Source organism: Tachyglossus aculeatus, chromosome 21 (assembly GCF_015852505.1).
Source record: "Tachyglossus aculeatus isolate mTacAcu1 chromosome 21, mTacAcu1.pri, whole genome shotgun sequence".
Classification (NCBI taxonomy): domain Eukaryota; kingdom Metazoa; phylum Chordata; class Mammalia; order Monotremata; family Tachyglossidae; genus Tachyglossus; species Tachyglossus aculeatus.
This window is the reverse complement of record NC_052086.1, coordinates 2,388,287-2,405,996: the sequence shown is the minus strand read 5'-3', so window position 1 is coordinate 2,405,996 and position 17,710 is coordinate 2,388,287. Positions and strand designations below refer to the sequence as shown.

The 17,710-nt window shown below is 50.9% G+C and overlaps 1 gene segment (V, D, J or C); it reads left to right on the top strand.

Moving 5' to 3' along the window:
* Window positions 1-11,074: 11,074 nt before the first annotated feature.
* LOC119941835 lies at window positions 11,075-14,585 on the top strand. The segment is given in 3 exon segments: window positions 11,075-11,150; window positions 11,267-11,545; window positions 14,257-14,585. Coding segments are annotated over 3 exon segments (666 nt in total).
* Window positions 14,586-17,710: the final 3,125 nt, after the last annotated feature.

Below are 17,710 nucleotides of genomic sequence, written 5' to 3'. Positions count from 1 at the left end.
GAGTCACAAGATTTGCTGCCATTTGTCTGCTGCATAGGGATAGGGCACGGGCCTGGGAATCAGAAGGTTTGCTGCCATTTGTCTGCTGCATAGGGTTAGGGCACGCGCCTGGGAGTCAGAAGGTTTTCTGCCATTTGTCTGCTGCATAGTGCTAGAGCACGGGCCTGGGAGTCAGAAAGTTTTAGCCATTTGTCTGCTGCTTAGGGTTAGGGCACGGGTCTGGGAGTCACAAATTTTGCTGCCATTTGCCTGCTGCGTAGGGTTAGGGTAGGGGTCTGGGAGTCACAAGATTTGCTGCCATTTATCTGCTGCATAGGGATAGGGTACGGGTCTGGGAGTCACAAGGTTTGCTGCCATTTGTCAGCTGTATAGGGTTAGGGCATGGGCCTGGGAGTTACAAGGTTTGCTGCCATTTGTCTGCTGCCTAGGGTTAGAGCACAGGCCTGGGAGTCAGAAGGTTTTAGCCATTTGTCTGCTGCTTAGGGTTAGGGCACAGGTCTGGAAGTCACAAGGTTTGCTACCATTTGTCTGCTGCATAGGGATAGGGCATGGGCCTGGGAGTCAGAAGGTTTGCTGCCATTTGTCTGCTGCATTGGGATAGGGTACGGGTCTGGGAGTCACAAGGTTTGCTGTCATTTGTCTGCTGCATAGAGTTTGGGTAGGGGTCTGGGAGTCACAAGAATTGCTGCCATTTGTCTGCTGCATAGGGATAGGGTAGGGGTGTGGGAGTCACAAGGTTTGCTGCCATTTGTCTGCTGCATAGGTTTAGGGTACGGGTCTGGGAGTCACAAGGTTTGCTGCCATTTGTCTGCTGCATAGAGTTTGGGTAGGGGTCTGGGAGTCACAAGATTTGCTGCCATTTGTCTGCTGCATAGGGATAGGGTACGGGTCTGGGAGTCACAAGGTTTGCTGCCATTTGTCTGCTGCATAGGGTTAGGGCATGGGCCTGGGAGTCAGAAGGTTTGCTGCCATTTGTCTGCTGCATTGGGATAGGGTACGGGTCTGGGAGTCACAAGGTTTGCTGCCATTTGTCTGCTGCATAGGGTTAGGGTAGCGGTCTGGGAGTCACAAGATTTGCTGCCATTTGTCTGCTGCATAGGAATAGGGTACGGGGTCTGGGAGTCACAAGGTTTGCTGCCATTTGTCTGCTGCATAGGTTTAGGGTACGGGTCTGGGAGTCACAAGGTTTGCTGCCATTTGTCTGCTGCATAGGGTTAGGGCATGGGCCTGGGAGTTTCAAGGTTTGCTGCCGTTTGTCTGCTGCATAGGGTTACAGCACAGGCCTGGGAGTCAGAAGGTTTTAGCCATTTGTCTGCTGCTTATGTTTAGGGCACGGGCCTGGGAGTCAGAAGGTTTTCTGCCATTTGTCTGCTGCATAGGGATAGGGCACAGGCCTGGGAGTCAGAAGGTTTGCTGCCATTGGTCTGCTGCATAGGGTTAGGGTAGGGGTTTGGGAGTCACAAGATTTGCTGCCATTTGTCTGCTGCATAGGGTTAGGGTACGGGTCTGGGAGTCACAAGGTTTGCTGCCACTTGTCAGCTTCATAGGGTTAGGGCATGATCCTGGGAGTTACAGGGTTTGCTTCCATTAGTCTGCTGCATAGGGTTAGAGCACGGGCCTGGGAGTCCGAAGGTTTTAGCCATTTGTCTGCTGCTTAGGGTTAGGGCACGGGTCTGGGAGTCACAAGGTTTGCTGCCATTTGTCTGCTGCATAGGGTTAGGGCATGGGCCTGGGAGTTACAAGGTTTGCTGCCATTTGTCTGCTGCCTAGGGTTAGAGCACAGGCCTGGGAGTCAGAAGGTTTTAACCATTTGTCTGCTGCTTAGGGTTAGGGTACGGGTCTGGGAGTCACAAGTTTTGCTGCCATTTGTCTGCTGCATAGGGATAGGGCACGGGCCTGGGAGTCAGAAGGTTTGCTGCCATTTGTCTGCTGCATAGGGTTAGGGCACGGGCCTGGGAGTCAGAAGGTTTTCTGCCATTTGTCTGCTGCATAGGGCTAGAGCACGGGCCTGGGAGTCAGAAAGTTTTAGCCATTTGTGTGCCGCTTAGGGTTAGGGCACGGGTCTGGGAGTCACAAATTTTGCTGCCATTTGCCTGCTGCATAGGGTTAGGGTAGGGGTCTGGGAGTCACAAGATTTGCTGCCATTTGTCTGCTGCTTAGGGTTAGGGCACGGGTCAGGAAGTCACAAGGTTTGCTGCCATTTGTCTGCTGCATAGGGATAGGGCATGGGCCTGGGAGTCAGAAGGTTTTAGCCATTTGTCTGCTGCTTAGGGTTAGGGCACGGGTCTGGGAGTCACAAGGTTTGCTGCCATTTGTCTGCTGCATAGGGATAGGGCACGGGCCTGGGAGTCAGAAGGTTTGCTGCCATTTGTCTGCTTCATAGGGTTAGGGTACGGGTCTGGGAGTCAGAAGGTTTTATGCCATTTGTTTGCTGCATAGGGTTAGGGTAGGGGTCTCGGAGTCACAAGATTTGCTCCCACTTGTCTGCTGCATAGCGTTAGGGCACGGGTCTGGGAGTCACAAGATTTGCTGCCATTTGTCTACTGCATAGGTTTAGGGTACGGGTCTGGGAGTCACAAGGTTTGCTGCCCTTTGTTAGCTGCATAGGGTTATTGCATGGGCCTGGGAGTTACAAGGTTTGCTGCCATTTGTCTGCTGCATAGGGTTAGAGCACAGGCCTGGGAGTCAGAAGGTTTTAGCCATTTGTCTGCTGCTTAGGGTTAGGGCACGGGCCTGGGAGTCAGAAGGTTTTGTGCCATTTGTCTGCTGCATAGGGATAGGGCACAGGCCTGGGAGTCAGAACGTTTGCTGCCATTTGTCTGCTGCATAGGGTTAAGGTACGGGTCTGGGAGTCAGAAGGTTTGCTGCCATTTGTCTGCTGCATAGGGTTAAGGTACGGGTCTGGGAGTCACAATGTTTCCTGCCATTTGTCTGCTGCATAGGGTTAGGGTGGGGGTCTGGGAGTCGCAAGATTTGCTGCCATTTGTCTGCTGCATTGGTTTAGGGCATGGGCCTGGGAGTTACAAGGTTTGCTGCCATTTGTCTGCTGCATAGGGTTAGAGCACGGGCCTGGGAGTCAGAAGGTTTTAGCCATTTGTCTGCTTCTTAGGGTTAGGGCACGGGTCTGGGAGTCGCAAGGTTTGCTGCCATTTGTCTGCTGCATAGGGTTAGGGCACGGGTCTGGGAGTTACAAGGTTTGCTGCCATTTGTCTGCTGCCTAGGGTTAGAGCACAGGCCTGGGAGTCAGAAGGTTTTAGCCATTTGTCTGCTGCTTAGGGTTAGGGCACGGGTCTGGGAGTCACAAGTTTTGCTGCCATTTGTCTGCTGCATAGGGATAGGGCATGGGCCTGGGAGTCAGAAGGTTTGCTGCCATTTGTCTGCTGCATAGGGTTAGGGCACGGGCCTGGGAGTCAGAAGGTTTTCTGCCATTTGTCTGCTGCATAGGGCTAGGGCACGGGCCTGGGAGTCAGAAAGTTTTAACCATTTGTGTGCTGCTTAGGGTTAGGGCACGGGTCTGGGAGTCACAAATTTTGCTGCCATTTGCCTGCTGCATATGGTTAGGGTAGGGGTCTGGGAGTCACAAGATTTGCTGCCATTTGTCTGTTGCATAGGGATAGGGTACAGGTCTGGGAGTCACAACGTTTGCTGCCATTTGTCACCTGCATAGGGTTAGGGCATGGGCCTGGGAGTCACAAGGTTTGCTGCCATTTGTCTGCTGCATTGGGATAGGGCACGGGCCTGGGAGTCAGAAGGTTTGCTGTCATTTGTCTGCTGCATTGGGATAGGGTACGGGTCTGGGAGTTACAAGGTTTGCTGCCATTTGTCTGCTGCCTAGGGTTAGAGCACAGGCCTGGGAGTCAGAAGGTTTTAGCCATTTGTCTGCTGCTTAGGGTTAGGGCACGGGTCTGGGAGTCACAAGGTTTGCTGCCATTTGTCTGCTGCATGGGTTAGGGTAGGGGTCTGGGAGTTACAAGATTTGCTGCCATTTGTCTGCTGCATAGGGTTAGGGTAGGGGTCTGGGAGTCACAAGGTTTGCTGCCATTTGTCTGCTGCATAGGTTTAGGGTACGGGTCTGGGAGTCACAATGTTTGCTGCCATTTGTCAGCTGGAAAGGGTTAGGGCATGGGCCTGGGAGTTACAAGGTTTGCTGCCATTTGTCTGCTGCCTAGGGTTAGAGCACAGGCCTGGGAGTCAGAAGGTTTTAGCCATTTGTCTGCTGCTTAGGGTTAGGGCACGGGTCTGGGAGTCAGAAGGTTTGCTGCCATTTGTCTGCTCCATAGGGATAGGGAATGAGCCTGAGAGTCAGAAGGTTTGCTGCCATTTGTCTGCTGCATATGGTTAGGGTACAGGTCTGGGAGTCAGAAGGTTTGTTGCCATTTGTCTGCTGCATAGGGTTAGGGTAGGGGTCTGGGAGTCAAAAGATTTGCTGCCATTTCTCTGCTGCATAGGGTTAGGGTACGGGTCTGGGAGTCACAAGGTTTGCTGCCATTTGTCTGCTGCATAGGGTTAGGGCATGGGCCTGGGAGTTACAAGGTTTGCTGCCAATTGTCTGCTGCATAGGGTTAGAGCACAGGCCTGGGAGTCAGAAGGTTTTAGCCATTTGTCTGTTGCTTAGGGTTAGTGCACGCGTCTGGGAGTCACAAGGTTTGCTGCCATTTGTCTGCTGCATATGGATAGGGCACGGGCCTGGGAGTCAGAAGGTTTGCTGCCATTTATCTGCTGCATAGGATTAGGGTATGGGTCTGGGAGTCACAAGGTTTGCTGCCATTTGTCTGCTGCATAGGGTTAGGGTAGGGGTCTGGGAGGCACAAGATTTGCTGCCATTTGTCTGCTGTATAGGGTTAGGGTACAGGTCTGGTTGTCACAAGGTTTGCTGCCATTTGTCTGCTGCATAGGGATAGGGCACTGGCCTGGGAGTCAGAAGGTTTGCTGCCATTTGTCTGCTGCATAGGGTTAGGGTACGGGTATGGGAGTCACAAGGTTTGCTGCCATTTGTCTGCTGCATAGGGTAAGGGTAGGGGTCTGAGAGTCACAAGATTTGCTGCCATTTGTCTGCTGCATAGGTTTAGGGTACGGGTCTGGTTGTCACAAGGTTTTCTGCCATTTGTCTGCTGCATAGGGTTAGGGTAAGGGACTGGGAGTCACAAGATTTGCTGCCATTTGTCTGCTGCATAGGGTTAGGGTAGGGGTCTGGTAGCACAAGATTTGCTGCCATTTGTCTGCTGCATAGGGTTAGGGTACGGGTCTGGGAGTCACAAGGTTTACTGCCATTTGTCAGCTGCGTAGGTTTAGGGCATGGGCATGGGAGTTACAAGGTTTGCTGCCATTTGTCTGCTGCATAGGGTTAGAGCACAGGCCTGGGAGTCAGAAGGTTTTAGCCATTTGTCTGCTGCTTAGGGTTAGGGCACGGGTCTGGGAGTCACAAGGTTTGCTGCCATTTGTCTGCTGCATAAGGATAGGGCACGGGCCTGGAAGTCAAAATTTTTGTTGCCATTTGTCTGCTGCATAGGGATAGGGTATGGGTCCGGGATTCACAAGGTTTGCTGCCATTTGTCTGCTGCATAGGGTTAGGGTAGGGGTCTGGGAGTCACAAGATTTGCTGCCATTTGTCTGCTGCATAAGGTTAGGGTATGGGTCTGGGAGTCAGAAGGTTTGCTGCCATTTGTCTGCTGCATAGGGTTAGGGCATGGGCCTGGGAGTTACAAGGCTTGCTGCCATTTGTCTGCTGCCTAGGGTTAGAGCACAGGCCTGGGATTCAGAAGGTTTTAGCCATTTGTCTGCTGCTTAGGATTAGGGCACTGGTCTGGGAGTCACAAGGTTTGCTGCCATTTGTCTGCTGCATAGGGTTAGGGTAGGGGTCTGGGTGTCACAATATTTGCTGCCATTTGTCTGCTGCATAGGGTTAGGGTATGGGATTGGGAGTCACAAGGTTTGCTGCCATTGGTCTGCTGCATAGGGTTAGATCACAGGCCTGGGATTCAGAAGGCTTTAGCCATTTGTCTGCTGCTTAGGGATAGGGCACGGGTCTGGGAGTCAGAAGGTTTGCTGCCATTAGTCTGCTGCATAGGGATAGGGCACGGGCCTGGGAGTCAGAAGGTTTGCTGCCATTTGTCTGCTGCATAGGGTTAGGGCACGGGTCTGCGAGTCACAAATTTTGCTGCCATTTGCCTGCTGCATAGGGTTAGTGTAGGGGTCTGGGAGTCACAAGATTTGCTGCCATTTGTCTGCTGCATAGGGATAGGGTACGGGTCTGGGAGTCACAATGTTTGCTGCCATTTGTCAGCTGGAAAGGGTTAGGACATGGGCCTGGGAGTTACAAGGTTTGCTGCCATTTGTCTGCTGCATAGGGTTAGAGCACGGGCCTCGGAGTCAGAAGGTTTTAGCCATTTGTCTGCTGCTTAGGGTTAGGGCACGGGTCTGAGAGTCACAAGGTTTGCTGCCATTTGTCTGCTGCATAGGGTTAGGGTAGGGGTCTGGGAGTCACAAGATTTGCTGCCATTTCTCTGCTGCATAGGGTTAGGGTACGTGTCTGGGAGTCGCAAGGTTTACTGCCATTTGTCAGCTGCATAGGGTTAGGGCATGGGCCTGGGAGTTACAAGGTTTGCTGCCATTTGTCTGCTGCATGGTGTTAGAGCACAGGCCTGGGAGTCAGAAGGTTTTAGCCATTTGTCTGCTGCTTAGGGTTAGGGCACGGGTCTGGGAGTCAGAAGGTTTGCTGCCATTTGTCTGCTGCATAGGGATAGGGCACGGGCCTTTGAGTCACATAGTTTGCTGCCATTTGTCTGCTGCATAGGGTTAGGGTAGGGGGCTGGGAGTCACAAGATTTGCTGCCATTTGTCTGCTGCATAGGGTTAGGGTACGGGTCTGGGAGTCACAAGGTTTGCTGCCACTTGTCAGCTTCATAGGGTTAGGGTAGGGGTCTGGGAGTCACAAGATTTACTACCATTTCTTTGCTGCATAGGGTTAGGGTACGGGTCTGGGAGTCACAAGGTTTGCTGCCATTTGTCTGCTGCATAGGGTTAGGGCATGGGCCTGGGAGTTACAAGGTTTGCTGCCATTTGTCTGCTGCCTAGGGTTAGAGCACAGGCCTGGGAGTCAGAAGGTTTTAGCCATTTTTCTGCTGCTTAGGGTTAGGGCACGGGTCTGGGAGTCACAAGGTTTGCTGCCATTTGTCTGCTGCATAGGGTTAGGGTAGGGGTCTGGGAGTTACAAGATTTGCTGCCATTTGTCTGCTGCATAGGGTTAGGGTACGGGTCTGGGAGTCACAAGGTTTGCTGCCATTTGTCTGCTGCATAGGGTTAGGGTAGGGGTCTGGGAGTCACAAGATTTGCTGCCATTTGTCTGCTGCATAGGGATAGGGTACGGGTCTGGGAGTCACAAGGTTTGCCGCCATTTGTCAGCTGCATAGGTTTAGGGCATTGGCATGGGAGTTACAAGGTTTGCTGCCATTTGTCTGCTGCATAGGGTTAGAGCACAGGCCTGGGAGTCAGAAGGTTTTAGCCATTTGTCTGCTGCTTAGGCTTAGGGCACGGGTCTGGGAGTCACAATGTTTGCTGCCATTTGTCTGCTGCATAGGGATAGGGCACAGGCCTGGAAGTCAAAAGGTTTGTTGCCATTTGTCTGCTGCATAGGGTTAGGGTAGGGGTCTGGGAGTCACAAGGTTTGCTGCCATTTGTCTGCTGCACAGGGTTAGGGTAGGGGTCTGGGATTCACAAGATTTGCTGCCATTTGTCTGCTGCACAGGGTTAGGGTAGGGGTCTGGGATTCACAAGATTTGCTGCCATTTGTCTGCTGCATAAGGTTAGGGTACGGGTCTGGGAGTCACAAGGTTTGCTGCCATTTGTCTGCTGCATAGGGTTAGGGCATGGGCCTGGGAGTTACAAGGCTTGCTGCCATTTGTCTGCTGCCTAGGGTTAGAGCACAGGCCTGGGAGTCAGAAAGTTTTAGCCATTTGTCTGCTGCTTAGGGTTAGGGCACTGGTCTGGGAGTCACAAGGTTTTCTGCCATTTGTCTGCTGCATAGGGTTAGGGTAGGGGTCTGGGAGTCACAAGAAATGCTGCCGTTTGTCTGCTGCATAGGGTTAGGGTATGGGACTGGGAGTCACAAGGTTTGCTGCCATTTGTTTGCTGCATAGGGATAGGGCACGGGCCTGGGTGTCAGAAGGTTTGCTGCCATTTGTCTGCTGCATAGGGTTAGGGTACGGGTCTGGGAGTCACAAATTTTGCTGCCATTTGTCTGCTGCATAGGGTTAGGGTAGGGATCTGGGAGTCACAAGATTTGCTGCCATTTGTCTGCTGCATAGGGATAGGGTACGGGCCTGGGAGTCACAAGGTTTGCTGCCATTTGTCTGCTGCATAGGGTTAGGGTACGGGTCTGGGAGTCACAAGGTTTGCTGCCATTTGTCAGCTGCATAGGTTTAGGGCATGGGCATGGGAGTTACAAGGTTTGCTGCCATTTGTCTGCTGCATAGGGTTAGAGCACAGGCCTGGGAGTCAGAAGGTTTTAGCCTTTTGTCTGCTGCATAGGGATAGGGAACGGGCCTGGGAGTCAGAAGGTTTGCTGCCATTTGTCTGCTGCATAGGGATAGGGTACAGGTCTGGGATTCACAAGGTTTGCTGCCATTTGTCTGCTGCGTAGGGTTAGGGTAGGGGTCTGGGAGTCACAAGATTTGCTGACATTTGTCTGCTGCATAGGGTTAGGGTACGGGTCTGGGAGTCACAAGGTTTGCTGCCATTTGTCGGCTGCATAGGAATAGAGCACCTGCCTTGGAGTCAGAAATTATTATCATTAATAATAATGATAGCATTTATTAAGCGCTTACTGTGTGCAAAGCACTGTTCTAAGCGCTGATGAGGCTAACAAAGCGATCAGGTTGTCCCACGGGGGGCTCACAGTCTGTGAGCCCACTGTTGGGTAGGGACCGTCTCTATATGTTGCCAACTTGTACTTCCCATGCGCCTAGTACAGTGCTCTGCACACAGCAAGCGCTCAATAAATACGATTGATTGATTCATCCCTATTTTACAGATGAGGTAGCTGAGGCCTGGAGATGTTAAGTGACTTGCCCAAAGTCACACAGCTGATAAGTGGCGGAGCTGGGATTTGAACCCGTGACCTCTGACTCCAAAGCCCGGGCTCTTTCCACGGAGCCACACTGCTTCTCCATTTATGATTATGATATTTGTTATAATTATGATATTTGCTAAGCATTTTCTATCTACCAAGCACTGTACTAAGCGCTGGGGTAGATACAGGGTAATCAGGTTGTCCCGAGTGGGGCTTACACTTTTAATCCCCGTTTTACAGATGAGGTAACTGAAGCACAGAGAATTTAAATCACTTGCCCAAAGTCAAACAGCAGACAAGTGCACATAGTAAGTGCTTAATAAACGCCATTATTATTTTTGTAACCTCCCCAGCACATAGAACAGTGCTTTGCACATAGTAAGCGCTTAATAAATGCCATTATTATTATTATTATTATTATTAATAAGTGGCAGAGGCGGAATTAAAACCCACGTCCTCTGACTCCCTAGTCCGTGCTCTTTCCACTAAGCCACGCTGCTTCTCTACCACCCCAGTTCTTATTACAGCGCCTGGTACATAGCACTTAGCAAATACCACAATTATTATTATTATTATTATTACTACTACTACTAATAATAAAGGCAGTCTTGAATCTTATTATATTAATTTCCTAAGGGCCTGAAGGTGGCAGCAGAACCTCAGGAAGTAGAGCCCGGGGCCGGGCAGGCAAGAAGGAAAATGGATTTCAATCGTATTTATTGAGCGCTTACTGTGTGCAGCGCACTGTATTAAGCACTTGGGAAGTACAAGTCGGCAACATATAGAGGCAGTCCCTACCCAACAACGGGCTCTCAGTCTAGAAGGGGGAGACGGGCAACAAAACATGTAGACAGGTGTCAAAATGGTCAGAACAAATAGAATTATAGCTATACGCACATCATTAACAAAATAAATAGAATAGTAAATATGTACAAATAAAATAAATAGAGTAATAAATCTGTACAAATATATACAAGTGCTGTGGTGAAGGGAAGGAGGTAGGGCGGGGGGATGGGGAGGAGGAGAGGAAAAAGGGGGCTAAGTCTGGGAAGGCCTCCTGGAGGAGGTGAGCTCTCAGTAGTCTAGTGGATAGAGCATGGACTTGGGAATCAGAAGGTCCTGGGTTCTAATTCCGACTCCACCATTTGTCCGCTGTGGGACTTTGGGCAAGTCACTTCATTTCTCTGTACCTCAGTCACCTCATCTGGAAAATGGAGATTGAAACTGTGCTCTGTACACAGTAAGCATTCAATAAATACAATTGAATGAATGTGGGACAGGGACTGTGTCCAAACTGATAAATTTATATCTACCCCAAGTTTTAGAACAATGTCTGATGCATAGTAAGTGCTTAACGAATATGGGAAGCGGCGTGGCTCAGTGGAAAGGGCACGGGCTTTGGAGTCAGAGGTCATCGGTTCAAATCCCGGCTCTGCCACTTGTCAGCTGTGTGACTTTGGGCAAGTCACTTAACTTCTCTGGGCCTCAGTTACCTCATCTGTAAAATGAGGATTAAGACTGTGAGCCCCACGTGGGCAACCTGATCACCTTGTAAACTCCCTAGCGCATAGAACAGTGCTTTGCACATAGTAAGTGCTTAATAAATGCCATTATTATTATTATTAAATACCATTAAAAAACGATATAGAGTAGTGAGAGAAGGGAAGTAAGAGGAGTAGAAACTTCATATCCAGGTTGGGTGTCTCAACATCAGCACCAGACAGGGTCAGACTGTCACAAACCCGACCGTCCCTTCCTGTTTTTTCAGGAAAGGAAATGAATTGCGTGAGTTGTGGGGAGGATGGCCAGGTGGGATGGGGGGATAGAAGAGAGAGAAAGAGGGAGAGAGTGAACCCCTCCCTCCTCATTGAGCTGGTGACACCCCCATCAGCAGCAGCCAATGAGTGGGGAGTAAATTTACATTTTGGGGCCATGGGGGCCGGGGTGATGCGTTAAGAGAGAGGTGGGTGAGTCCAGCCCAAGAGCCGGGGCCTCTGGGAGCAGAGCTCTTGTGTCCGTCTCCATCATGGCCCGCACTTCTCTCCTCCTTCTCCCTCTCCTCACGCTCCTCGCTCTTTGCGCAGGTACGGTCGGGGATAGAGAGTTCCCGTGGCTGAGTCAGGATGGAGGTGGACGGGTGAGGATCCCCAGGACAGGATCTGGTCCCATATTTACTGACCTCTTCTCTCCTCTCCCCCAGGTGCTGTGAGTTCGTATGTGGTGACTCAGCCGCCCTCTGCATCCGTGGCTCTGGGACAAACAGCCACACTCACTTGCTCTGGTGACAACATTGGTGGCAAAAGTGTGCAGTGGTATCAGCAGAAACCCGGCCGGGCCCCCATGCTGGTTATATACAGAGATAGCAACCGACCCTCTGGGATCCCCGACCGGTTCTCCGGCTCCAACTCCGGGAACACGGCCAAACTGACCATCGCCAGGGCCCAGGCCGAGGATGAGGCCGATTATTACTGTCAAGCAGGTAGCAGCACTGCTGCTCCTCACGGTGATACAGGGTGATGGGGAAGTGAGACAAAAACCTCCGTCCCCACCGGTCCATCCCCCTGCTCTGCCCCTCCCTGCCAGATGGAACCCCTGTCTCAGGAGGTGGAGGGGAACGCTGTACTCCAGTTCCCCCAGCTTCCCTTGCATCCTGACCTCCCCGCACATTCCCATCACCCCCACCACCCCACACTCACTCTCTCCATCCCCTGGGCCCCATCACCTCTCTCCTCCAACTGTCCCGCTCCTTGCAGTGCTGGTGGTATTCTCGGCTGCTCTGATCACCGTCGTTCACCTGCCACCTATAGACCCCTTGTTATCAATTGCAGTGCCTTAGGCCTACTGAGAAGCAGCGGGACTCAGTGGAATGAGCACGGGCTTTGGAGTCAGAGGTCATGGGTTCAAATCCCAGCTCGGCCAGTTGTCAGCTGTGGGACAAGTCACTTAACTTCTCTGTGCCTCAGTGACCTCATCTGTAAAATGAGGATTAAGACTGTGAGCCCCCGTGGGACAACCTGATCACCTTGTAACCTCCCCAGCGCTTAGAACATTCATTCATTCATTCATTCATTCAATCGTATTTATTGAGCGCTTACTGTGTGCAGAGCACTGTACTAAGCGCTTGGGAAGTACAAGTTGGCAACATCTAGAGACGTTCCCTACTCAACAGTGGGCTCACAGTCTAGAAGGGGGAGACAGAGAACAAAACCAAACATATTAACAAAATAAAATAAATAGAATAGATATGTACAAGTAAAATAAATGAATTTATTCAATCACCAATCACCAATCACCTCTCTCTACCCATATTAATCCTCCCTCCTCTCCCAACTAGACCCCAGCTTGCCCATGTTGGTTCTCCCCAGGCAATCTCATTCACCACCGACCTCTCGCTCCAATCTCTCCTCCTGCCTGGCATTGCCTCTGCTTTTACATCCGGCAGACCACTGCTCTCCCTTGTGTCAAAGCCCTTCTGAAATCAAATCTCTTGGAGGCCTCCTCCGATTTATCGCCTATCTCACCGCCATATTATAACACCTACAGACACTTCAGCACATCTACATCACCTAAGAACTTGTTAATAACCTGCCACCCCAACAAATCATTTGTGTATGTACTCGCCCAAGCACTAAGTACAGTGCTCTGCATTTACTCGCCCAAGCACTAAGTACAGTGCTCTGCATTATCATCATCATCATCAATGATATTTATTGAGTGTTTAGGTTGTGCAAAGCACTGTACTAAGTGCTTTGGAGAGTTCGGTGCAACAGAGTTGGTTGACACGTTCCTTGTCCCCAACAAACTTAGACTCTCCATACAGTAAGTGAGCAATAAGTGTGCAATAAGTACCATAGATTAATATCTTTAGTGTCTGCCACACCTCCTTACCTGGAATTTATTAGAGTTTCTGTCTCCCTAGCTAGATTGTAAGCACCTGGAGAGCAGGAATAATGTCTAGTAATTTTATTGTGGTTTTTCAAGTTCCTACTATATTGCCCTGCACACAGAAGGTGCTCAATAAATAGTAGTGATGGATTGAACCAGCTCTGTCTGTGAGGCAGGGTGAGGCCAAAGGTGGGCAAGGGTCTGGCCATATGACCCCAGGGTGGTCCGGTTCCCCTCTTCGCTCCCTGCCTGGGGGTGGGCACAAGTTGTTGCCAACTTGTACTTCTCAAGTGCTTAGTACAGTGCTCTGCACACAGTAAGTGCTCAATAAATACGAATGAATGAATGAATGAATGGGCACAGGGTGGGGTGGTTCCTCCCACCCGGAGCCGGGCCTGCTCCCAGCCTCGTCGCTGGCCCTTTCTCCTCCACGACCTTGATGGGCATCAGGGCGAGGGTTCGAATGAACAAGGGTCCCTCCCTGGAACAACCCCCGTTCCCGGGCCGGGTCTCCCCACTGCCCCACCAGGCCGGACCGGGACTGAGTGATGCTGGGGACCCCTGAGCGTGGATGGGCTTTTTACTTGTACATATTTACTATTCTATTTATTTTGTTAATGATTTACATTTAGCTTTAATTCTATTTGTTCTGACAACTTGACACCTGTCCACATGCTTTGTTTTGTTGTCTGTCTCCCTCTTCTAGACTGTGAGCCCATTGGTGGGTAGGGACCATCTGTATATGTTGCCAACTTGTACTTCCCAAGCGTTTAGTACAGTGCTCTGCGCACAATCAGCGCTCAATAAATACGATTGAATGAATGAATGAATGACGGGGTCCCTGAGTGAGGGGGCGAGGGGCAGGGCTGAGAGGGGGAAAGGATGGAGAGGGCAGAGCTTTGAGATAGGGTGCTCCCCTCCACCTGACTGCACACCCTCAGCAGGGCAGGACGACACTCCCAGTAGAAGCAGCCAATGAGCTGGGACTCAATTTGCCTAAGAAAGCTTCAGGGGCTGTGGGGAGGGTTTAAGAAAGGCTTGGGGAGCCCAGGACCAGAGCTGAAGCTTTGGGGAGCAGAGCTATTGTATCCGTGTCCACCATGGCCCACACTCCTCTCCTCCTCCTCGTGCTCCTCGCTTTCTGCACAGGTGCGACTGGGGACAGCTAATGCCCCCGCGAACGGCCCTGGGCAAGGAGACTTCCTCACCCCTCAGTAGATCTAGGAGGGGACGGGGGAGGGTATAAGGATGCTCAGGGAGTGATCGAGTCCACTCCTTATTGACCTCTCCTCTCCTTTCCTCCAGGTTCCGTCAGTTCATCTGCACTGACTCAGCCTCCCTTGGCGTCCGTGTCTCTGGGACAAACGGCCACACTCACCTGCTCCGGGACACAAATAAGAACAATTGGTGCAATCTGGTACCAGCAGAAACCCCGCCAGGCCCCTGTGTTGGTTATGTACAGTATAATGGATAGCGACGACCGTCCCTCTGGCATCTCCGACCGGTTCTCCGGCTTTAAATCCGGGAGCACTGCCACGCTGACCATCGCCAGGGCCCAGGCTGAGGATGAGGCCGATTATTACTGTCAGTCGTACACAAGCAGTTATGATCCTCACGGTGACACAGGGGGATGAGGAAGTGAGACAAAAATCCCCATCCCCACGGGGCTGTTCCCCTGCTCTGTCTCTCCCTGACAGATGGAGCCCTGTCCTCTTGAGGAGCGGTAACCAGTTTTGGGGCCAGAATTCTGGTGTCACCGAGGTAGGCCTGAGTCTGTCCTAATGTGGGAAAGCTATCACTACCACCCTGCTGTGCCTACATTGCTTTCCATTCTATGGAGTCCTAATCCCTTCTTTTCCAGGAGAGCAGTGATCTTGGGAAAGGGCCCCCTGGATCTCGGGCCAGACTGGAGGATCCATTTCATCACCCCTCCATGGAAGTGGACACACCGGGAAAAGGTAGGGTGGGACCCCAATTCCCTACAACCCTAGGCTCACCAACGCCCAGCACGGGGACAGACTGCGAACTGTGAACTTCCCGGGGGATTCTAGCTGTAGGCCGGGGCTGAGGGAGGAGTCAGTAAGGGGTGGGGAAGGAGGGACCGGGGGTTGTCTTTGGTGCCAGGCTAGCAGAGGGCTCTCACAGCCCACAACCTCAGCACCCAACTTGGGCCTGACAAAGGATCCAAAGCAGTTCCATCAACCTCCCCAATTTTCTCTCTTATGGCAAGTGGAAGATCAAACTGCCCTCTGCCCTCCCTGACTCACCTCACCTTATCACTCCGAGCTGTTCTTACATCCTGTCCTGATTATCCCGTGGACCAATGCTTCTCCAATGGCCTCTATTCCCTCCTAATCCTCCTTGACCGCTCAGCTCTCTTTGCCACCATCAAACGCCCCCTTCTCATGGAAAAATTATCCAACTTCAGCTTCACGGACACTGCCCTCTCTTGCTTCTCCTCCTATCTCGCTGGCCACTCATTCTCAGTCTTTTCATGGGGTCTTTCTCTGCCTCCCACCTTCTAACTGAGGGGAGTCCACCCCGGCTCAATTCTGAGTCCCTTTCTACTTTTTTTTTTACACCCTTTCTCTTCGAGAACTCGTTCACTCCCATGAATTCAACTACCAACTCTATGTTCCCAAATCTATATTCCAGCCCTAATGTCACTCCTTCTCTGCAGTCTGACATTTTCTCCTGCCTTCAGGCCAACTATAATTGGATGTCCCACTGACACCTCAAAGTTGATATGACCCAAACAGAACTCTTTGTCTTCCTACCCAAATCCTGTCCTCCCCAGGATTTTTCCTTCACTGTGGACAGCACCACTATCTCCCCCTGTTTCACAAGCCCCTAACTTGGCATTGTTCTCCACTCAGCGCTCTCATTCATCCCTCACAGTCAGTCTGTCACCAACATGTCAGTTCTGCCTCTACAGTATCACTAAAATCCACCCTTTCCTCTTCATCCAAATTAATACTACAGTGTCCTTCCACTCCCTTCTGGCTTGCCCTGACTTGCTCCCTTTGTTCTTCCCCCCTCCCAGCCCCACAGCTCTTGTATACATATCTGTCATTTATTTATTTGTACTGATGTCCGTCTCTGCCCCCTCTGCCCCCGTAGACTGTAAGCTCATTGCGGGCATGGAACATGTCTGTTTATTTTTGTACTCTTCCAAGGGCTTAGTACAGTGCTCTGCACACAGAAAGTGCTCAATAATGAATGAATGAAGAGATACACTTATCCTGCATCAGCCTTCTGACTTACCTCCCTGCTTCCAATCTCTCACAGGTCCAGTCCAAACTTCACTGTTACCTGGAACATTTTTCTAAAAATATTTTCAGTCCATATTTCCCCCCTCCTCAACAACCTTCAGTGACTGCCCATCCACCTCCCCATCAAACACAAACTCCTCTTTGGCTTTAAAGCACCCAATTACTTTGTCCCTTCCTATCTTGCCTAATTGATTTCCTCCTACAACCAGTACACTCTCTTTGCTCCTTGAGTTGCCAACTTACTCAAATGCCTCGGTCTCTTCTGTCTTGCTGCCTCCACCTTGCCCACATCCTGCCTCTGAACTGGATATCCTTTCCTCTTCATATCTGACAGATCTTCACTCACCCCATCTTCAATGACTTATAAAAATTACATCTTCTCTAAGAGGCTTTCCGGGCCTAACCCCTCATTTCCCCTACTCTTGAGAAGCAGTGTGGCTTAGTGGAAAGAGCACCGGCTTGGGAGTCAGAGGACATGGGGTTCTAATTCCAGCTCCGCCAGTGTCTGCTGTGTGACCTTGGTCAAGTCACTTCACTTCTCTGGGCCTCAGTGGCTTCATCTGTAAAATGGGGATGAAGACTGTGAGCCCCACATGGGACAATCTGATTACCTTGTATCTACCCCAGCACTTAGAACAGTGTTTGGCATATAGTAAGCACTTGACAAATACCATTATTATTATTATTTGGATTGCCCTTGCAGTTGGATTTATACACTTTTTACACCACATGCTCAGCCCCACAATACTTACGTTCATATCCATAATGTATCTATGTATTTTAATATCTGTCTCCCCCTCGGAATTGTAAGCTCCTTGTGTACAGGGATCGTGTCCACCAACTCATTTTTTTCTGGTATTTGTTAAGCTCTTACTGTGTGCCACGCACTGTACTAAGCTCTAGGTTAGATACAAACTAATCAGGTTGGACACAGTCCATATCCCACGTGGGGCTTACAGTCTTAATCCCCGTTTTACAGATGAATAACCCAGACATAGAGAAATCAAGGCTACTTAGCAGACAAGCGGCAAAGCTGAGATTAGAACCCAGGTCTTTCTGGCTCCCAGGTCTGTGCTCTATCCATTAGGCCAGGCTGCTTCTCAAAGAACTCGGTTGTATCGTACTCTCCCAAGCACTTAACATGACATCACCATTTATCCTAACCCCATGTGAATGAGTGTAAATCTGGAGAAGGGGCACAGGGCAAACTGATACCAGAAGGGGAGAAGAGACGGAAGCACCAGGGACACAACTGTCTGCAGTGGAGGGGGAGAGAGGGAGAGAGGAAGAGAGGCAGAGACCCACTCTCCCTTCTAGTTCTGGGCACCTATGAGCTGGCCAGGCCTATACTCCAGTAATAGCGGGCAATAAGTGGGATCCGATTTGCATGTGTGGGGCGTGGGGAGGGGGCGTAGAAAGGGGTTAAGAGAGAGGTGGAGAAACCGAGTCCCAGAGCTGGGGTCTCTGGGAGCTGAGCTCTTGTGTCC